Below are 24,125 nucleotides of genomic sequence, written 5' to 3'. Positions count from 1 at the left end.
CCCGTCGCGCGGGCGCTCGGTGGTGATGGAGCGCGCGCGCATAGGCTTCACACAATTTATCTCTCGAGATGTTAGATCACGCGGGCGCTCATGAAAGTGGGGCGCGCGCTCATGTGCTTCGACTTTATAAGACTTGGTGCCCAGGGATTGCGCGGGCGCTCAATGTTGTGGGGCGCGCGCTCATTAGCTTCGCAAAAATGAAATTTCCTGACTTTAAAGCTGCGCGGGCGCGCGATAGAGTGGGGCGCGCGCTCTTGGCCTATGAAAAAATATAAATTTTCTGATATAGAGGTGGCGCGGCCGCGCAATAGAGTGGGGCGCGCGCTCTTGACCTACGCAAAAATATAAATTTTCTGATATAGAGGTGGCGCGGCCGCGCAATAGAGTGGGGCGCGTGCTCTATGGCTTTGAATTGTCCAATTTTCTGCGAGGAAAAATAAAACCATATCAACTCTCAAGTTACGCAAAATTAATAAAGTAAAAACTAAGATAAAATGACAAAAGAAATGAATGAGACAGAGGTGTAAAGACGAGAAAAATAAAAAGTTGGGTTGCCTCCCAAAAAACGCTTGGTTTATAGTCGTCATCCCGACTGGATGCTATGAGTTAATCAATCTGTGGCGGATCATCGAGTGTGAGATCATGCGCATCCTCTTCCTCATTCGCTTGGACCCCTTCAAAGTAATGCTTCAGGCGTTTGCCATTCACCTTGAATATTTTCGATGTTTCCAAGCTCTTTATCTCTACTGCACCATGAGGAAAAACATTAGTGATAACAAATGGGCCAATCCATCTAGAATGCAACTTACCTGGGAATAATCGAAGTCGTGAGTGATATAACAAAACTTTTTGACCGGCTTCAAAGACCCTTCTAGAAATCATCTTGTCGTGGAAAGCCTTTGTATTTTCCTTATAAATCTTTGAGCTCGCATATGCATCATTGCGTATCTCTTCTAGTTCTTGTAACTGCAGCTTCCTGTGCGCTCCACTCTCATCCGTCTGCATGTTGAAATTTTTAATAGCCCAGTAGGCTCGATGCTCCAATTCGACAAGCAGATGGCATGGTTTCCCAAAAATCAACCGATTGAAAGAGTGGGTGCCCAGTGAGCCAACTTGTGGCTATGGGCTTTGATGACTCTTTGTACAAACGATCTTTTGTTTAATGTAATTTACACTTTTATTAATGGCAATGACTTTATCTTTCTTCATATTGTTATATTATGATATACTATTGTTGTTTTGATAAAGACCTTGAATATACTATAGTGTATGTAAGATGTGGTAGAACATGGGGATGTCTATCATGAAATACATCTTATAGTCACTGTATATTTTAAACTGTTCCTAGTCGATTGAGCCGTCCGAGAATAAGGATAAGGATCGCTCGAGTTTGAGACTAGCATTTGCGATGCGGAGTACCACGTTTCATTGGTAGGGAACATGGAGATGTTCGAAGCATGCAAATGGATATTCATAGGATGAATAATCGAACTACCCTATCCGGACTTTCCAAGTGGTTATCACTTATCGAGTGGATAAAGTCCGCGGTTTTGGTTGTACACCATTAGTCCTTACTACTTGAAACATCATGGAGACTCTATATGCTAGTACTGTGCTTTGACTCGTTTACCGACTCTATGGGGGTCATCAGGTGTCGGGATTGGGTACAGTTACAACACATATAGGAGTCGATGCATTGTTGTCAAGGATTCACCACATACTTGCGAGTGTGGATATCCTATGCGATCTGAGGAGATATTAGTGTGACGAATCTCTGGCCAGAGTACTTGATGTGATTTAAGAAATGGTTTCTTAGTAGCACATGCGATGTCACTAATTTGATCTTCAAGATGTATTGCATAGTTATCGAATCTTGAGCGACTCTCGATATACCAATGGTTGTTGATTCGATCGGGATATATGGATGAAGGGACCGTACTGTACGCTAACCAAAATCTACTGGTTCTTGTAGGCACTATCAGTGATACCTAGGGAATCATGGGGCGATGTTGCTAGGCGCTTTACCATGATTCGTTGGGCAAGTCGGAAATCGTTGTTCCGAGTCACAAGGAGTTGTGAGCCCACGGCTAGCTGTATCCCTGAACCATTGAGGGTCACACAGTGTAATGGAGTTTTAATCCCCGTTGAGATAGTTAAATTTAAAGAGTTAAATTTAATGAATAAAGAAGTTGGACTTCTTAAATAAGAGTAAGGGAGTAGGATTTCCTAAAATGACATAGGGATGTACATTTTTGGAAACCACTGAATTCGGATTCAGGAAAATTTATCTTGACTTTAAAATGTGCAGAAATGGTTTCTGTGCACATTGGTAAAATCGGTTTATCATTCGGAGTCACGATGAATTTTATATTAATTTCTGAACATGCGGGCTTTGCTTGTCGGGCCTCAACTTATGACTAATGGGCCCTAAGGTGTTAGTGGCCTGCATTATAAATAAGTTATTGCAGTACAGAAATTACACACAGTTGGTCATAATTTTGAGAGACAGTTTTCGAAAAAAAAACCCTAGCTCTCTCTAGAAATTCGGCCGCCCCTCCCTCTCTCTGTCAGAGATTTTCCGGTCTGTGATTTTGAATTGCAGACAGGATTAGCGAATCAAATTCGTTATTCTCTTCGCAGAAAACTTCTGATAGATTTTCTAGTGCAATCTATCAGAGGGATTAAACCTCCATTCGTGGACCTAATTGAAGGAAAGCTTGTTCATCAGTTCCAGGGAGATACAAGAAGCGTAGAGAAATCTGTGTGGTGTCCAATAATCTCGCTTCGAGATTGAAGGTAAAATTTAATAATAGTTATTTAATTTTACACACACAAATAATTTAATCGTATGGTTGATACCCACACTATGGAATTGTTCCATACTAAAAATTTTAAACTTCCGCTGCACCAGGTATCAATCGTGATTGATCTGAACGCCAGTTTTCCAACAGTGGTATCAGAGCAAGGTTGCTCAGATCAAACGATTAAATTAATCGATTGTACAAAAATTTTTGAGTCTTGGTTTTTTAAAACAAAATAAATATTTTAAATAAAAAAATTTTTTTTTCGGGCAAAACCCGGGCAGCGACGGTCGCTGCCCCGGGCGGCGCACGGCGCCGCCCAAAGGGGGCGCAGAGCGCCGCCCACGGCGGCGCACGTCGCCGCCCAGGGGCGGCGCTCAGCGCCGCCAGGGCAGCGCTCGGCGCTGCCCAGCGCAACGCAGCGCAGAGCGCTGCGCAGGGCAGCGATTGTCGCTGCCCCGGCCCGCGCCCACGGGTGCGGGCCGGCCCGGGAGTGTCCCGGGCGGCCCGCGGGAAAAATTATTATTTTTTATTTAAATTAATTTTAATGTGTTAAAATTTTATTTTTGGTCCGGTCAAAAATTGTTTTTGATTGGTTCACGAGGCATCGGATCGAATTGTTCGAGTCCGAAAATTTTAAAATTGATTTTTGGATAAATTTGAATTTTTGGAAAATTTTAATATTTTATCCTTAAATTGAATTTTGAAATCAATTATTTTTGGTACAATTGATGATAAGATTTGATCTTATGTATATATTAAGTAAAATATGATTTTATCTATAAAATTAGATTCTGTAGATAAAATATGATTTTATTTAATAAAAGGTAAAATATGATTTTATATGTAAAATATGATTTTATATATAAAATATGATTTTATCCTGTTTAAATTTAAATTGCCATATGCATGATATCCAATAAATTAATTTTGAATTAAATGTTATTGGATAAGGATGATCGATTGTCATGACCAATTTTGTAGGTGTATGTTAGGTATTTACATTTGTTTTATTGTTGTTGGTTTTATTAATGGGCCTGGTTTATGGCCCAATATGAATGTCATATGTAATAAAAGTGGGCTTGGTTTATGGCCCGTTTCCACCCCTAAAATGTATCCCCTACTTGTCATTGCTATTTATTGTAAATACATTAGATTTAGTGGGAGATCAAGATTTGAAGATGGTGGGCCCAGCAGACAATAAAGACGAAGAAATGTAAATTGGAAGCTAATGTAATAGGATTGCATTACATACTGCATATTACCTAGGATTGGACTAAGACTCGTGATTGGCAACCACGAGTCAATTAGAAATGGAATCGATCATCCTATATATAATATATGATATTATGATTGTATGCATGTTTTAGACATAATTGTATGAATCCGGCAAGCATACAATAAATTGAAAAATGATGAGACAAATTTTCATAATTAAAAATTCCTCATTTTAAATATGATTTAAAATTGATATCAAGATAAATAAAGGAAATTTAAATTTGTTTAAATGTTCCTACCTTCCATCAACGATCAATGTATGTGATGCTACCCGCGGATACGGTCCGACTCATATTATTGGGGGGGCCCGTCCGTCGGAAAGCTGTACATTGGATCAACACATGTTGTAAGTTGGGTGGAACTCCCATGGGATCGGCTCATATTATTGGGGGATCCACATGGCGACCGTCCATCACAACTTAATATTGATGGGTCATCTTGACATGTCACTATAAACGGCGTCATATTATTGGGCCCTTATTGGACATGAGGTAAAAACATGGGGGTTGCTTTGGAAGCAATTGGGCTCTACCTTTTGAGAATTATGGTTGGCTGATATTATTCGGGACCATAAGTTTGTCAATTGGACTCCATGTTCTCACTAAGGAAAAAGTTTCCCGTTTTCACTAGAGGGTAGTGAAATCGTTAAAATAGTGGGAGTAAGATTCATAAAATTAAATTCGCCTATTTTATGTCTTAGTAAATTGCTTAAACAATCATTGATATATGTCTGTTTTTCTTTTCAGTATTTCATACAATGAATTCGCGTAATCCATTATTCTCGATCCTCGAACAAAACAAGTTGACTGGCGCAAACTATACGAAATGGTTCCGGAAGTTGAAGATTGTCTTGACTTCGGAGAAGATGCTCTACGTGTTAGAGAAATCACCTCCGAAGGAAGCACCAGCTGACGTAAGTCCGGAGGAATTGGCCAAACTTGATGCATGGTGGGACCATGACATCAAGACCAAATGCTATATGTAAGCCTCGATGTCTGATGAACTCCAGAGGCGATTTGAGGACACCGTGAATGCTGCTGACATTCACGCTCAACTCAAGGAACTTTTTGGGGCTCAATCGAGGGCTGAAAGGTTCGCTACTGTTAAGGAGCTAATGACGTGTCGCATGCGTGAAGGGACTTCGGTCCGTGATCATGGGGTACGAGTGATTTGGCTCATACAGAAGTTAGCAACTCTTGATTTGGTGTTGGAGCATGAACTCAACGTGGATTTACTGCTTCTGTCTCTTCCTTCTTCGTTTGATGGATTTGTGGTAAATTTTAATATGAACAAGATAGAGGCCACCCTTGAAGAGATGGTCAATATGCTTGTGACATATGAATCCACACTAAAGAAGGATAAACCAGTTTTCTTGGTGGGCTCCTCATCTTCTGCTAAGAAGGGGCCAAGTACGAAGGGTAAGAAACGTTCTGCCCCACCCAAGAAAGTCGAACCCGAGAAGAAGCACAAGACAAAGGCTTCAAACAATGGAAAATCCAAGGATGTTTGCCATTACTGCAAGAAGCCCGGTCATTGGAAGCGCAACTGCAAGGAATATCTAGAGCAGTTGGGAACTGCAAAGGGTATGTTCTATATTGAAATAAACATTTCACTTAATACTACTTCTTGGGTATTGGATACCGGATGTGGATCTCACATTTGCAATGATTTGCAGGTGATGACAAGAAGTCGCAGGCTTAGAATGGGTGAGACCCAGCTGAGGCTCGGGAATGGTTCCAGAGTTGAAGCTACAGCCATTGGAGATGTTTGTTTAATTTTGCAGAACGGTTTTAAGTTATTTTTAAGAGATGTTTTATTTGTTCCGGATTTAATTAAAAACATTATTTCTGTTTCTATGCTAGATAGAGATGGTTATTCTTGCAATTTTGTGAATGGGATTTGCAATATTTACAAGAATGAATGTTTGATTGGAAATGGACAACTTGAAAACGATCTATACAACTTAAAACTAAAAGACGTTCCAATAAATTATGTTGATAAACCGGCGACAACAAACAAAAGGAAAATCGATAGTCAAAACCAGGCAAACCTTTGGCACGCTAGACTAGGTCATATTTCCTCAAGGAGGATGAACAAGCTAGTGGGAGAGGGCATGTTTGATATGTCTGATATTAACTCTCTACCTACTTGTGAATCCTGCCTAAAAGGGAAAATGACTAAATCTCCTTTTAAAGGGAAACCTGAGCGTAGTCAAAATCTGTTGGATTTGATCCATACAGATGTTTGTGGTCCATTTAGAGTTGGGACTCAACATGGCCACACCTACTTCATTACCTTTACTGATGATTATTCTGTAAGAGTGGGTGCCCAGTGAGCCAACCGTGTGGCTATGGGCTTTGATGACTCTTTGTATAAACAATCTTTTGTTTAATATTATTTACACTTTTATTAATGGCAATGACTTTATATTACTTCATATTGTTATATTGTGATATACTATTGTTGTTTTGATAAAGACCTTGAATATACCATAGTGTATGTAAGATGTGGTAGAACATGGGGATGTCTATCATGAAATACATCTTATAGTCACTGTATATTCTAAAACCGTTCCTAGTCGATTGAGCCGTCCGATAATAAGGATAAGGATCGCTCGAGTTTGAGACTAGCATTTGCGATGCGGAGTACCACGTTTCATTGGTAGGGAACATGGAGATGTTCGAAGCATGCAAATGGATATTCATAGGATGAATAATCGAACTACCCTATCCGGACTTTCCAAGTGGTTATCACTTATCGAGTGGATGAAGTCCGCGGTTTTGGTTGTACACCATTAGTCCTTACGACTTGAAACATCATGGAGACTCTATATGCTAGTACTGTGCTTTGACTCGTTTACCGACTCTGAGGGTCATCAGGTGTCGAGATTGGGTACAGTTACAACACATATAGGAGTCGATGCATTGTTGTCAAGGATTCACCACATACTTGCGAGTGTGGATATCCTATGCGATCTGAGGAGATATTAGTGTGACAAATCTCTGGCCAGAGTACTTGATGTGATTTAAGAAATGGTTTCTTAGTAGCACATGCGATGTCACTAATTTGATCTTCAAGATGTATTGCATAGTTATCGAATCTTGAGCGACTCTCGATATACCAATGGTTGTTGATTCGATCGGGATATTTGGATGAAGGGACCGTACTGTACGCTAACCAAAATCTACTGGTTCTTGTAGGCACTATCAGTGATACCTAGGGAATCATGGGGCGATGTTGCTAGGCGCTTTACCATGATTCGTTGGGCAAGTCGGAAATCGTTGTTCCGAGTCACAAGGAGTTGTGAGCCCACGGCTAGCTGTATCCCTGAACCATTGAGGGTCACACAGTGTAATGGAGTTTTAATCCCCGTTGAGATAGTTAAATTTAAAGAGTTAAATTTAATGAATAAAGAAGTTGGACTTCTTAAATAAGAGTAAGGGAGTAGGATTTCCTAAAATGACATAGGGATGTACATTTTTGGAAACCACTGAATTCGGATTCAGGAAAATTTATCTTGACTATAAAATGTGCAGAAATGGTTTCTGTGCACATTGGTAAAATCGGTTTATCAATCGGAGTCACGATGAATTTTATATTAATTTCTGAACGTGTGGGCTTTGCTTGTCGGGCCTCAACTTATGACTAATGAGCCCTAAGGTGTTAGTGGCCTGCATTATAAATAAGTTATTGCAGTACAGAAATTAGACACAACAGGTCATTATTGAGAGACAGGATTTTCGAAAATAAACCCTAGCCTCCTCTCAAGTTTTCGGCCGCCCCCCTTCACTCTGTCAGAGAAAATTCCGGTCTGTGATTTTTGAATTGCAGTCAGGAATAACGAATCAGATTCGTTTAATCTCTTCGCAGAAAAACTTCTGATAGATTTTCTAGTGCAATCTATCAGAGGGATTTAAACCCCATTCGTGGACCTGATTGAAGGAGTTCATCAGTTCCTGGGAGATACAAGAAGCGCAGAGAAATCTGTGTGGTGTCCATTAATCTCGATTCGAGATTGAAGGTAAAATTTAATTAATTGTTATTTGAATTTTACACACACAATAATTTAATCGTTGAATGGTTGATACCCACACCATGGAATTGTTCCATGATAAAAATTTTTAAACTTCCGCTGCACCGGGTATCAATCGTGATTGATCTGACCGCCAGTTTTCCATCAGTGGTATCAGAGCCAGGTTGCTCAGATCAAACGATTAAATTAATCAATTGTACAAAATTTTTGAATCTCGGTTTTTGGAAAACAAAATAAATATTTTTAAATAAAAATAAAATTTTTCGGGGCAAAACCCGGGCAGCGATTGGATCGCTGCCCGGTGGGGCAGCAATTGTTGCTGCCCCGGGCGGCGCACGGCGCCGCCCAGGGCAGCGCTATGCGCTGCCCAGCGCAGCGCTGGGCGCTGCGCAGGGCAGCGCTCGGCGCTGCCCAGGGCGGCGCACAGCGCCGCTCAGGGGCGGCGTTCGGCGCCGCCCAGGGCGACGCACGGCGCCGCCCAGCGGCGGCGCCAGGCGCCGCCAGGGCAGCGAGAGTCGCTGCCCTAAGGGGGCAGCCGGGCTGCCCCCGGCCCGCGACCCGGGTGCGGGCCGGCCCGGGAGTGTCCCAGGCGGCCCGCGGGAAAAATTATATTTTTATTAAAAATTAATTTTAATATGTTAAAATTTTATTTTGGTCCGGTCAAAAATTGTTTTTGATTGGTTCGCGAGATTTCGGATCGAATTGTTCGAGTCTGTAAATTTTAAAATTGATTTTGGATAAATTTGAATTTTTGGAAAATTTTAATATTTTATCCGTAAATTGAATTTTGAAATCAATTATTTTGGTACAATTGATGATAAGATATGATCTTATGATATATTGAGTAAAATATGATTTTATTTGTAAAATTGGATTTTATAGATAAAATATGATTTTATTTGATATAGAGATAAAATAAGATTTTATATATAAAATATGATTTTATCCTGTTTAAATTTGAATTGCCACTGCATGTTATCCAATAAATTAATTTTGAATTAAATGTTATTGGATAAGGATGATCGATTGCCATGACCAATTTGTAGGTGTATGTTAGGAATTTACATTTGTTTTTATTGTTGTTGGTTTTATTAATGGGCCTGGTTTATGGCCCAGTATGAATGTCATATGTAATAAAAGTGGGCTTGGTTTATGGCCCGTTCCCACCCCTAAAAATGTATCCCCTACTTGTCATTGTTATTTATTGTAAATACATTAGATTTAGTGGGAGATCAAGATTTGAAGATGGTGGGCCCAGCAAACAATAAAGACGAAGAAATGTAAATTGGAAGCTAATGTAATAGGATTGCATTGCATACTGCATATTACCTAGGATTGGACTAAGACTCGTGATTGGCAACCACGGGTCAATTAGAAATGGAATCGATCATCCTATATAATATATGATATTATGATTGTATGCATGTTTTAGACATAATTGCGTGAATCCGGCAAGCATGCAATAATTTGAAAAATTGATGAGACAAATTTTTATAATTAAAAATCCCTCATTTTAAATATGATTTAAAATTGATATCAAGATAAATAAAGGAAATTTAAATTTGTTTAAATGTTCCTACCTTCCATCAACGGTCAATGTATGTGATGCTACCCGCGGATACGGTCCGGCTCATATTATTGGGGGGGCCCGTCCGTCGGAAAGCTGTACATTGGATCGACACATGTTGTAAGTTGGGTGGAACTCCCATGGGATCGGCTCATATTATTGGGGGATCCACATGGCGACCGTCCATCACAACTTAATATTGATGGGTCATCTTGACATGTCACTTTAAACGGCGTCATATTATTGGGCCCTTATTGGACATGAGGTAAATACATGGGGGTTGCTTTGGAAGCAATTGGGCTCTACCTTTTGAGAATTATGGTTGGCTGATATTATTCGGGACCATAAGTTTGTCAATTGGACTCCATGTTCTCACTAAGGAAAAAGTTTCCCGTTTTCACTAGAGGGTAGTGAAATCGTTAAAATAGTGGGAGTGAGATTCATAAAATTAAATTCGCCTATTTTATGTCTTAGTAAATTGCTTAAACAATCATTGATATATGTCTGTTTTTCTTTTCAGTATTTCATACAATGAATTCGCGTAATCCATTATTCTCGATCCTCGAACAAAACAAGTTAACTGGCGCAAACTATACGGAATGGTTCCGGAAGTTGAAGATTGTCTTGACTTCGGAGAAGATGCTCTACGTGTTAGAGAAATCACCTCCGAAGGAAGCACCAGCTGACGTAAGTCCGGAGGAATTGGCCAAACTTGATACATGGTGGGACCATGACATCAAGACCAAATGCTATATGCAAGCCTCGATGTCTGATGAACTCCAGAGGCGATTTGAGGACACCGTGAATGCTGCTGACATTCACGCTCAACTCAAGGAACTTTTTGGGGCTCAATCGAGGGCTGAAAGGTTCTCTACTGTTAAGGAGCTAATGACGTGTCGCATGCGTGAAGGGACTTCGGTCCGTGATCATGGGGTACGAGTGATTTGGCTCATACAAAAGTTAGCGACCCTTGATTTGGTGTTGGAACATGAACTCAACGTGGATTTACTGCTTCTGTCTCTTCCTTCTTCGTTTGACGGATTTGTGGTAAATTTTAATATGAACAAGATAGAGGCCACCCTTGAAGAGATGGTCAATATGCTTGTGACATATGAATCCACACTTAAGAAGGATAAGCCAGCTTTCTTGGTGGGCTCCTCATCTTCTGCAAAGAAGGGGCCAAGTATGAAGGGCAAGAAACGTTCTGCCCCACCCAAGAAAGTCGAGCCCGAGAAGAAGAACAAGACAAAGGCTTCAAACAATGCAAAATCCAAGGATGTTTGCCATTACTGCAAGAAGCCCGGTCATTGGAAGCGCAACTGCAAGGAATATCTAGAGCAGTTGGGAACTGCAAAGGGTATGTTCTATATTGAAATAAACATTTCACTTAATACTACTTCTTGGGTATTGGATACCGGATGTGGATCTCACATTTGCAATGATTTGCAGGTGATGACAAGAAGTCGCAGGCTTAGAATGGGTGAGACCCAGCTGAGGCTCGGGAATGGTTCCAGAGTTGAAGCTACAGCCATTGGAGATGTTTATTTAATTTTGCAGAACGGTTTTAAGTTATTTTTAAGAGATGTTTTATTTGTTCCGGATTTAATTAAAAACATTATTTCTGTTTCTATGCTAGATAGAGATGGTTATTCTTGCAATTTTGTGAATGGGATTTGCAATATTTACAAGAATGAATGTTTGATTGGAAATGGACAACTTGAAAACGATCTATACAACTTAAAACTAAAAGACGTTCCAATAAATTATATTGATAAACCGGAGACAACAAACAAAAGGAAAATCGATAGTCAAAACCCAGCAAACCTTTGGCACGCTAGACTAGGTCATATTTCCTCAAGGAGGATGAACAAGCTAGTGGGAGAGGGCATGTTTGATATGTCTTATATTAACTCTCTACCTACTTGTGAATCCTGCCTAAAAGGAAAAATGACTAAATCTCCTTTTAAGGGGAAACCTGAGCGTAGTCAAAATCTGTTGGATTTGATCCATACAGATGTTTGTGGACCATTTAGAGTTGGGACTCAATATGGCCACACCTACTTCATTACCTTTACTGACGATTATTCAAGGTATGGGTATTTATATTTAATGAAATATAAGTTTGAAGCATTTGAAAAGTTCAAAGAATTCAAGGCTGAAGTAGAAAACAAGCTAGGTAAAAGTATTAAAGCACTTCGATCGGATCGAGGTGGAGAATACTTAAGTACCGAGTTTTTGGACTATCTAAAAGAGAATGGGATTCTCTCTCAGTGGACTCCTCCTATGACACCACAGCTTAATGGTGTATCGGAGCGTCGTAATCGAACTTTGTTGGACATGGTTCGATCCATGATGAGCTTCACTGAACTTCCACCTTCGTTTTGGGGCTATGCGCTTGAAACGGCGGTATTGTTGTTGAACAACGTCCACACTAAAGCAGTGGACAAAACACCATACGAGTTATGGAATGGCAAAGCTCCTAAGTATTCGTACTTGAGGATTTGGGGATGTCCTGCTTACGTGAAGCGGATAGTGGGAGATAAGTTGGATAGTCGATCCAGCTTATGTTATTTTGTAGGGTATCCGAAGAATTCAATCGGATATTATTTCTATTATCCTGCTGAAACAAAGGTGTTTGTTTCTAGGAATGCCACCTTCTTGGAGAAGGAGTTCTTATTGGATAAGAAAGGCGAGATGATGGAACTCGAAGAAGTTCGAGAAGAACCCGAAATACAAAATAACGATCCTATGCCTCAGGAACCATTACCGGACACGCCTGAACCTAGAAGATCCGAGAGGACTTCTAGACCTCCTGTTCGATATGGTCTTCTTCTTGAAGGGGATCAAGATGAACCCGACATTGGATGTGATCCAAGAAACTTCAAGGAAGCAATTTCTGATGCGGATTCAAATTTATGGCTTGAAGCTATGCAGTCTGAATTGGATTCGATGCATACAAACCAAGTTTGGTCTTTAGTAGATCCTCCTGATGGAATTGTTCCAATAGGGTGTAAATGGATCTACAAGAGAAAGCTTGGGCCTGATGGTAAAGTATTGACCTACAAGGCACGATTGGTGGCAAAAGGTTATACTCAAAGACAAGGAGTTGACTATGATGAAACCTTTTCACCAGTTGCAATGTTCAAGTCCATAAGAATCCTTATTGCCATAACTGCATGGTATGACTATGAGATATGGCAAATGGATGTGAAGACTGCCTTTCTTAATGGAGACATTAAGGAAGAAATCTATATGAAGCAGCCTGAGGGGTTCACATCCATGGGAAGCGAGCATAAGGTATGCAAGCTTCAGAGATCAATTTATGGTCTAAAACAAGCATCAAGAAGTTGGAACCAGAAATTTGATGAAACAATAAAAGATTTTGGTTTCATCAAGAACCCGGAGGAACCATGCGTGTACAAGAAAGTAGTTAAGGATGCGGTGACATTCTTAGTACTTTATGTTGATGACATCCTACTCATTGGGAATGACGTAGGGATGTTGCAGTCAACAAAGATATGGTTATCAGGTAGATTCTCGATGAAGGATTTGGGTGAGGCATCCTACATTCTTGGGATACAGATCTATAGAGATAGATCTAAGAGAATGATAGGACTCACTCAATCAACCTACATCGATACCATATTGAAACGGTTTTCAATGGATGGGTCCAAGAGAGGACATCTACCCATGTGTCATGGAGTTTCTCTATCCAAGTCTATGTGTCCCAAGACTGATGAAGAGATAGAGAATATGACACATGTACCATATGCATCAGCTATAGGTAGTATCATGTATGGGATGATATCTACCAGACCGGATGTAGCATTTGCTCTGAGTGTCACGAGCAGATATCAGTCTAATCCTGGTCAAATGCATTGGAAAGCCGTGAAGGACATTCTTAAGTACTTGCGAAGGACTAAGAATATGTTCATGGTGTATGGAGGACGAGATCTCAAATTGGAAGGCTATACCGACTCTAGCTTCCAAAGTGATGTGGATGACTCGAAGTCAACCTCTGAATTTGTGTTCATGCTCAATGGCGGTGCTGTCTCTTGGAAGAGTTCCAAGCAGGACACCACAGCGGATTCCACCACTGAGGCTGAATACATTGCAGCATCAGCTGCTGCTAAAGAGGCCGTTTGGATGAGGAAGTTCGTCCAAGAGTTGGGCGTTATTCCTGAATTTGTTGGTCCAGTCCCGGTGTACTGTGACAACACGGGTGCCGTTGCTCAAGCAAAGGAACCAAGGTCTCATCAAAGATCCAAACACGTACTGAGGAAATACCACATAATCCGGGAGATTGTGGAAAGAGGAGACATCATTGTCGAACGAGTGGCCTCTGCAAACAATATCGCTGATCCGCTTACTAAGCCTTTGCCAGGACCATTGTTTGACAAACATCGCGAAGCAATGGGTCTACGTAGTATGACTAGTTGGCTATAGGGCAAGTGGGAGATTGTAAGAGTGGGTGCCCAGTGAGCCAACCGTGTGGCTATGGGCTTTGATGACTCTTTGTATAAACAATCTTTTGTTTAATATTATTTACACTTTTATTAATGGCAATGACTTTATATTACTTCATATTGTTATATTGTGATATACTATTGTTGTTTTGATAAAGACCTTGAATATACCATAGTGTATGTAAGATGTGGTAGAACATGGGGATGTCTATCATGAAATACATCTTATAGTCACTGTATATTCTAAAACCGTTCCTAGTCGATTGAGCCGTCCGATAATAAGGATAAGGATCGCTCGAGTTTGAGACTAGCATTTGCGATGCGGAGTACCACGTTTCATTGGTAGGGAACATGGAGATGTTCGAAGCATGCAAATGGATATTCATAGGATGAATAATCGAACTACCCTATCCGGACATTCCAAGTGGTTATCACTTATCGAGTGGATAAAGTCCGCAGTTTTGGTTGTACACCATTAGTCCTTACGACTTGAAACATCATGGAGACTCTATATGCTAGTACTATGCTTTGACTCGTTTACCGACTCTGAGGGGGTCATCAGGTGTCGAGATTGGGTACAGTTACAACACATATAGGAGTCGATGCATTGTTGTCAAGGATTCACCACATACTTGCGAGTGTGGATATCCTATGCGATCTGAGGAGATATTAGTGTGACAAATCTCTGGCCAGAGTACTTGATGTGATTTAAAAAATGGTTTCTTAGTAGCACATGCGATGTCACTAATTTGATCTTCAAGATGTATTGCATAGTTATCGAATCTTGAGCGACTCTCGATATACCAATGGTTGTTGATTCGATCGGGATATTTGGATGAAGGGACCGTACTGTACGCTAACCAAAATCTACTGGTTCTTGTAGGCACTATCAGTGATACCTAGGGAATCATGGGGCGATGTTGCTAGGCGCTTTACCATGATTCGTTGGGCAAGTCGGAAATCGTTGTTCCGAGTCACAAGGAGTTGTGAGCCCACGGCTAGCTGTATCCCTGAACCATTGAGGGTCACACAGTGTAATGGAGTTTTAATCCCCGTTGAGATAGTTAAATTTAAAGAGTTAAATTTAATGAATAAAGAAGTTGGACTTCTTAAATAAGAGTAAGGGAGTAGGATTTTCTAAAATGACATAGGGATGTACATTTTTGGAAACCACTGAATTCGGATTCAGGAAAATTTATCTTGACTATAAAATGTGCAGAAATGGTTTCTGTGCACATTGGTAAAATCGGTTTATCAATCGGAGTCACGATGAATTTTATATTAATTTCTGAACGTGTGGGCTTTGCTTGTCGGGCCTCAACTTATGACTAATGGGCCCTAAGGTGTTAGTGGCCTGCATTATAAATAAGTTATTACAGTACATAAATTAGACACAACAGGTCATTATTGAGAGACAGGATTTTCGAAAATAAACCCTAGCCTCCTCTCAAGTTTTCGGCCGCCCCCCTTCACTCTGTCAGAGAAAATTCCGGTCTGTGATTTTTGAATTGCAGTCAGGAATAACGAATCAGATTCGTTTAATCTCTTCGCAGAAAAACTTCTGATAGATTTTCTAGTGCAATCTATCAGAGGGATTTAAACCCCATTCGTGGACCTGATTGAAGGAGTTCATCAGTTCCTGGGAGATACAAGAAGCGCAGAGAAATCTGTGTGGTGTCCATTAATCTCGATTCAAGATTGAAGGTAAAATTTAATTAATTGTTATTTGAATTTTACACACACAATAATTTAATCGTTGAATGGTTGATACCCACACCATGGAATTGTTCCATGATAAAAATTTTTAAACTTCCGCTGCACCGGGTATCAATCGTGATTGATCTGACCGCCAGTTTTCCATCATATTCAAGGTATGGGTATTTATATTTAATGAAATATAAGTATGAAGCATTTGAAAAGTTCAAAGAATTCAAGGCTGAAGTAGAAAATAAGCTAGGTAAAAGTATTAAAGCACTTCGATCGGATCGAGGTGGAGAATACTTAAGTACCGATTTTTTGGACTATCTAAAAGAGAATGGGATTCTCTCTCAGTGGACTCCTCCTATGACACCACAGCTTAATGGTGTATCGGAGCGTCGTAATCGAACTTTGTTGGACATGGTTCGATCCATGATGAGCTTCACTGAGCTTCCACCTTTGTTTTGGGGCTATGCGCTTGAAACGGCGGTATTGTTGTTGAACAACGTCCACACTAAAGCAGTGGACAAAACACCATACGAGTTATGGAATGGCAAAGCTCCTAAGTATTCGTACTTAAGGATTTGGGGATGTCCTGCTTACGTGAAGCAGACAGTGGGAGATAAGTTGGATAGTCGATCCAGCTTATGTTATTTTGTAGGGTATCCGAAGAATTCAATCGGATATTATTTCTATTATCCTGCTGAAACAAAGGTGTTTGTTTCTAGGAATGCCACCTTCTTGGAGAAGGAGTTCTTATTGGATAAGAAAGGCGAGATGATGAAACTCGAAGAAGTTCGAGAAGAACCCGAAATACAAAATAACGATCCTACGCCTCAGGAACCATTACTGGACACACCTGAACCTAGAAGATCCGAGAGGACTTCTAGACCTCCTGTTCGATATGGTCTTCTTCTTGAAGGGGATCAAGATGAACCCGACATTGGATGTGATCCAAGAAACTTCAAGGAAGCAATTTCTGATGCGGATTCAAATTTATGGCTTGAAGCTATGCAGTCTGAATTGGATTCAATGCATACAAACCAAGTTTGGTCTTTAGTAGATCCTCCTGATGGAATTGTTCCAATAGGGTGTAAATGAATCTACAAGAGAAAGCTTGGGCCTGATGGTAAGGTATTGACCTACAAGGCGCGATTGGTGGCGAAAGGTTACACTCAAAGACAAGGAGTTGACTATGATGAAACCTTTTCACCAGTTGCAATGTTCAAGTCCATAAGAATCCTTATTGCCATAGCTGCATGGTATGACTATGAGATATGGCAAATGGATGTGAAGACTGCTTTTCTTAATGGAGACATTAAGCAAGAAATCTATATGAAGCAGCCGGAGGGGTTCACATCCATGGGAAGCGAGCATAAGGTATGCAAGCTTCAGAGATCAATTTATGGTCTAAAACAAGCATCAAGAAGTTGGAACCAGAAATTTGATGAAACAATAAAAGATTTTGGTTTCATCAAGAACCCGGAGGAACCGTGCGTGTACAAGAAAGTAGTTAAGGATGCTGTGACATTCTTAGTACTTTATGTTGATGACATCCTACTCATTGGGAATGATGTAGGGATGTTGCAGTCAACAAAGATATGGTTATCAGGTAGATTCTCGATGAAGGATTTGGGTGAGGCATCTTACATTCTTGGGATACAGATCTATAGAGATAGATCTAAGAGAATGATAGGACTCACTCAATCAACCTACATCGACACCATATTGAAACGGTTTTCAATGGATGGGTCCAAGAGAGGACATCTACCCATGTGTCATGGAGTTTCTTTATCCAAGTCTATGTGTCCCAAGACTGATGCAGAGATAGAGAATATGACACATGTACCATATGCGTCAGCTATAGGTAGTATCATGTATGGGATGATATCTACCAGACCGGATGTAGCATTTGCTCTGAGTGTCACGAGCAGATATCAGGCTAATCCTGGTTAAATGCATTGGAAAGCCGTGAAGGACATTCTTAAGTGCTTACGAAGGACTAAGAATATGTTCATGGTATATGGAGGATGAGATCTGAAATTGGAAGGCTATACCGACTCTAGCTTCCAAAGTGACGTGGATGACTCGAAGTCAACCTCTGGATTTGTGTTCATGCTCAATGGCGGTGCTGTCTCTTGGAAGAGTTCCAAGCAGGACACCACAGCGGATTCCACCACTGAGGCTGAATACATTGCAGCATCAGCTGCTGCTAAAGAGGCCGTTTGGATGAGGAAGTTCGTCCAAGAGTTGGGCGTCATTCCTGAATTTGTTGGTCCAGTCCCGGTGTACTGTGACAACACAGGTGCCGTTGCTCAAGCAAAGGAACCAAGGTCTCATCAAAGATCCAAACACGTACTGAGGAAATACCACATCATCCGGGAGATTGTGGAAAGAGGAGACATCACTGTCGAACGAGTGGCCTCGGCAGACAATATCGCTGATCCGCTTACTAAGCCCTTGCCAGGACCATTGTTTGACAAACATCGCGAAGCAATGGGTCTACGTAGTATGACTAGTTGGCTATAGGGCAAGTGGGAGATTGAAAGAGTGGGTGCCCAGTGAGCCAACTTGTGGCTATGGGCTTTGATGACTCTTTGTACAAACGATCTTTTGTTTAATGTAATTTACACTTTTATTAATGGCAATGACTTTATCTTTCTTCATATTGTTATATTATGATATACTATTGTTGTTTTGATAAAGACCTTGAATATACTATAGTGTATGTAAGATGTGGTAGAACATGGGGATGTCTATCATGAAATACATCTTATAGTCACTGTATATTTTAAACTGTTCCTAGTCGATTGAGCCGTCCGATAATAAGGATAAGGATCGCTCGAGTTTGAGACTAGCATTTGCGATGCGGAGTACCACGTTTCATTGGTAGGGAACATGGAGATGTTCGAAGCATGCAAATGGATATTCATAGGATGAATAATCGAACTACCCTATCCGGACTTTCCAAGTGGTTATCACTTATCGAGTGGATAAAGTCCGCGGTTTTGGTTGTACACCATTAGTCCTTACTACTTGAAACATCCTGGAGACTCTATATGCTAGTACTGTGCTTTGACTCGTTTACCGACTCTATGGGGGTCATCAGGTGTCGGGATTGGGTACAGTTACAACACATATAGGAGTCGATGCATTGTTGTCAAGGATTCACCACATACTTGCGAGTGTGGATATCCTATGCGATCTGAGGAGATATTAGTGTGACGAATCTCTGGCCAGAGTACTTGATGTGATTTAAGAAATGGTTTCTTAGTAGCACATGCGATGTCACTAATTTGATCTTCAAGATGTATTGCATAGTTATCGAATCTTGAGCGACTCTCGATATACCAATGGTTGTTGATTCGATCGGGATATATGGATGAAGGGACCGTACTGTACGCTAACCAAAATCTACTGGTTCTTGTAGGCACTATCAGTGATACCTAGGGAATCATGGGGCGATGTTGCTAGGCGCTTTACCATGATTCGTTGGGCAAGTCGGAAATCGTTGTTCCGAGTCACAAGGAGTTGTGAGCCCACGGCTAGCTGTATCCCTGAACCATTGAGGGTCACACAGTGTAATGGAGTTTTAATCTCCGTTGAGATAGTTAAATTTAAAGAGTTAAATTTAATGAATAAAGAAGTTGGACTTCTTAAATAAGAGTAAGGGAGTAGGATTTCCTAAAATGACATAGGGATGTACATTTTTGGAAACCACTGAATTCGGATTCAGGAAAATTTATCTTGACTTTAAAATGTGCAAAAATGGTTTCTGTGCACATTGGTAAAATTGGTTTATCAATCGGAGTCACGATGAATTTTATATTAATTTCTGAACATGCGGGCTTTGCTTGTCGGGCCTCAACTTATGACTAATGGGCCCTAAGGTGTTAGTGGCCTGCATTATAAATAAGTTATTGCAGTACAGAAATTACACACAGTTGGTCATAATTTTGAGAGACAGTTTTTGAAAAAAAAACCCTAGCTCTCTCTAGAAATTCGGCCGCCCCTCCCTCTCTCTGTCAGAGATTTTCCGGTCTGTGATTTTGAATTGCAGACAGGATTAGCGAATCAAATTCGTTATTCTCTTCGCAGAAAACTTTTGATAGATTTTCTAGTGCAATCTATCAGAGGGATTAAACCTCCATTCGTGGACCTGATTGAAGGAAAGCTTGTTCATCAGTTCCAGGGAGATACAAGAAGCGCAGAGAAATCTGTGTGGTGTCCAATAATCTCGCTTCGAGATTGAAGGTAAAATTTAATAATAGTTATTTAATTTTACACACACAAATAATTTAATCGTATGGTTGATACCCACACTATGGAATTGTTCCATACTAAAAATTTTAAACTTCCGCTGCACCGGGTATCAATCGTGATTGATCTGAACGCCAGTTTTCCAACACCGATATGGGGACATCCCAATCGGTGTCTTGAACGCGGTTCTGTATGCCCACAGTGCATCATCCAAGCGCAAACTCCAGTCTTTCCTAGTAGGACTCACTGTCTTCTCCAGAACGGATTTGATTTCTCGATTTGAGACCTCAGCTTGGCCATTCGATTGTGGGTGATATGCAGTGGAGAGTTTGTGCGTCACATGATATCTTTTCAATAAACTAGCCACAGTTCGGTTGCAGAAGTGCGTTCTTCTATCACTAATGAGGACTCTTGGGATTCCAAACCTAGAAAAAATATTGTGTTGAATAAAATCTGCAACCACTTTCGAATCGTCAGTACGGGTGGCTTTGGCTTCCACCCATTTCGAGACATAATCCACAACAAGTAATATATAAATAAATCCGTACAAACTAGGAAAAGGACCCATGAAGTCGATACCCCATACATCAAAGATTTCACATATTAAAATGGGTTGTTGAGGCATCTCCTTACGCTGGGATATATTACATGTCTTTTGGCATTGAGCACATGACTTACAAAACATGTAAGCGTATCGAAATATGGATGGCCAGAAAAATCCACAGTCCAATATCTTCCTAGCTGTTCTTTTTGCTCCAAAATGGCCACCACAAGCATATGAGTGACAAAATGTGAGAATTGGGTGAGTGACAAAATGTGAGAATTGGGATTACCTCGCTTGCAGATACACATCGTCGTATGACTTGATCAGCGCAGTGCTTCCACAAGTATGGATCATCCCACACATAATATTTAGCATCACTTCGGACCTTATCTTTTTGTGCCTTAGAAAATTCAGACGGAAATCCATTAGTAACTAAATAATTCACAATATTTGCGTACCATGGTAATTCCGTGCTGACTGAACATAACTGCTCATCAGGAAATTCTTCTCGCAACTTCAGCTCTTCTTCAACATGAACTAGCCGACTCAAGTGGTTAGCCACACGATTTTTAGTTCCTCTCTTATCCTTAATCTCCACATCAAATTCGCTCAGCAGTAGTATCCATATTATTAGCCTTGGCTTTGCCTCCTTCTTCGCCATCAGAAAACGAAGAGCTGCATGATCAGAATAGACAATAACTTTAGCACCAAGTAAATATGAACGAAATTTTTCTAAAGCAAAAACTATTGCTAAAAGCTCCTTTTCAGTAGTGGAGTAGTTTCGTTGGGCATCGTTCAGAATGCGCGAAGCGTAGTAAATAGCGTGCGATGCTTTCCCAACTTTTTGTCCCAATACCGCTCCTACGGCATAATCACTGGCGTCACACATGATTTCAAATGGCTTGGTCCAATCCGGTGGTTGGATGATTGGCGCTGAAGTCAATGAGTCCTTGAGTTTATCAAAAGCAGTTTTGCATGACTCATTGAATTCAAACGACACATCCTTCTGCAGCAGTTTGCACATAGGAGATGCAATCTTGGAAAAATCCTGAATATATCTCCTGTAAAAACCTGCATGGCCAAGAAAAGAGCGCACCTCCCGCACACTTACGGGATAAGGTAGAGACTGAATAATATCAATTTTTGCTTTATCTACCTCTATCCCTTTAGATGAGACGACATGACCCAACACTATACCTTGCCCAACCATAAAATGACATTTTTCAGAATTAAGAACCAGGTTGGTTTCGACACACCTCTTAAGAACTAGAGTAAGATTAGACAGACAATCTTCAAATGAGTCACCATAGACAATAAAATCATCCATGAAGACTTCTAATATGTGCTCTACAAAATCAAAAAATATACTAACCATACACCGTTGGAAAGTAGCCGGTGCATTGCATAGTCCAAAGGGCATGCGGCGGTATGCAAAAGTTCCGAATGAGCATGTGAATGTCGTTTTCTCCTGATCTTCCGGTGCAATTGCAATATGAAAATAACCAAAATAACCATAAAAAAACAATAGTAAGGATGACATGCTAACCTCTCAATCATTTGATCAATAAAGGGGAGAGGGAAGTGTTCCTTTCGGGTTCCTGCATTAAGCTTCCTATAATCAATACAAACCCTCCACCCATTTTGAATGCGGGTGGGAACCAATTCATCGTCCTTATTTTTCACCACTGTAATTCCAATTTTCTTGGGTACCACCTGTACCGGACTGACCCACTGACTGTCAGAAATTGGGTAGATGACCCCAACTTCAAGTAGCTTTAGAATTTCAGCTTTTACCACCTCCATCATAGGTGGATTCAACTTCCTCTGCGATTGCTGTGAAGGACTTGCACCATCTTCCATCAGAATTCGGTGCATGCATGTGGAAGGGCTAATTCCCTTGATATCTGCTATGGTCCACCCAATAGCAGTTTTATTCTCTTTTAGAACCTTGACTAGTTGTTCTTCTTGCTCGGCTTCCAAGCTGCTGGAGATGATGACAGGTAGCGTTTCTCCTTCTCCAAGGAACACATACTTAAGGTGGGTCGGAAGTGTTTTTAGCTCAACCACTGGTGCCTGCAAAACAGATGGAAGGCACCGAGTGTTAGAGATCGGTAAAGACAAATAAGATACATCACCTGACTGTGGTAGCTCAGGAGCATTGTTCAGAATATCCTCAATCTCATCCACTTCGCGGCTGCATCTAATTCCTTCTTCCGTCTTCATAGTGGGTGCTATAATAGCCACCTCTAGCTCATCTTTTCCTACATGCTCAAAAACATCTTGGGCCAAGAAATCCACAATGTTAACAGAAAACACACAATCATCACTATCAGGAAATTTTATAACATCATAGATATTAAATTTCACAACCTCGCCATCAAATTCCATAGTGAGTGTGCCACTGTGAACATCAATTTTAGTCATGGATGTTTTCAAAAACGGTCTGCCTAACAAAATAGGACTATTATGATCTCCGTTTTCCATGTCTAGCACATAAAAGTCTGCAGGAAAAACTAACTCATTCACTTGCACTAGCACATCTTCGACCACGCCCCTAGGATATGCATTAGACCTATCAGCTAATTGTATGACAATTCCAGTCTTATTTAGTGGGCCAAGTTTCAAGGATGCATAAATAGAGTATGACATGACATTGATTGATGCTCCTAGATCTAACATGGCCTTTTCAAGTCTAATATTTCCTTTAGTGCATGGGATGGAAAACATACCTGGATCCTTGCATTTGGCGGGTAATTTTCTTTGGATCACTGCAGATACATTCTCACCTAACTCCACTTTCTGACAACCCTTCAAAGTCTGTTTCCTCTTAGCTGTGCACAACTCCTTCAAAAACTTTGCGTATCGAGGTACCTGCTTAATGGCATCTAGCAATGGAACGTTAACCTCACATCTAAGAAAAGTTTCATATAACTCCTTAATTCCCTCACCTTTCCTAGAGTCCTTAAGAGCTAAGGGGAAAGGGGCAACAGGCTTATATTCAGATAGAGGAGGAAACTTACCTCTTGGTGAATCATCCTTGGATGATTTTTCCTCACTTACCTTTTGCTCTTCTTCGTGTAGCTTCTCTTTGGGCTCAACCTCAACTTCCTTCTCCTTCATTTTCAACTCCTTCCCAATTCTTAAAGTTATTGCACTGGCTTTCTCTCTTGGGTTCACCACAGTTTGAGATGGCAGACTGTTGGAATTTTGTGCTTCCAGCTTGTTGATTGCTGTAGCGAGCTGTCCCATTTGAGTAGTTAAGTTTTGGATACTTGCTCGGGTGTCCTGTTGAAAAGATGCAATATTAGTTGCAAGTTCCTTAACTATATTTTCGAGAAACTCACCTGGTGTAGGAATCTGAGGGCGCTGCTGTTGTTGTTGAAATGGTGGCCTAAAAGCTTGATTCTGCGGTGGAGCCTGATGTCCAGGTTGAATTGCTTGTTGATTCCCGTATCTAAAATTAGGATGATCCTTCCAA

The 24,125-nt window shown here is 40.7% G+C and overlaps 1 protein-coding gene across 1 annotated transcript; it reads right to left on the bottom strand.

The window, feature by feature from the left end:
* Window positions 1–606: 606 nt before the first annotated feature.
* LOC140862278 (uncharacterized) lies at window positions 607–23,896 on the bottom strand. Its single transcript, XM_073265289.1, has 6 exons — window positions 23,668–23,896; window positions 23,434–23,616; window positions 22,595–22,926; window positions 21,033–21,299; window positions 810–999; window positions 607–746 (listed from the first exon to the last, which is right to left on the bottom strand). The coding sequence occupies exons 1-6, from the start codon at window positions 23,894–23,896 to the stop codon at window positions 607–609; spliced, it is 1,341 nt and encodes a 446-aa protein (XP_073121390.1).
* Window positions 23,897–24,125: the final 229 nt, after the last annotated feature.

The sequence above is a fragment of the Henckelia pumila genome, chromosome 4 (genome assembly GCF_033568475.1).
Source record: "Henckelia pumila isolate YLH828 chromosome 4, ASM3356847v2, whole genome shotgun sequence".
Taxonomy (NCBI): Eukaryota; Viridiplantae; Streptophyta; class Magnoliopsida; order Lamiales; family Gesneriaceae; genus Henckelia; species Henckelia pumila.
The sequence above is the reverse complement of the archived record's forward strand: the minus strand, read 5'-3'. Positions and strand labels throughout refer to the sequence as shown.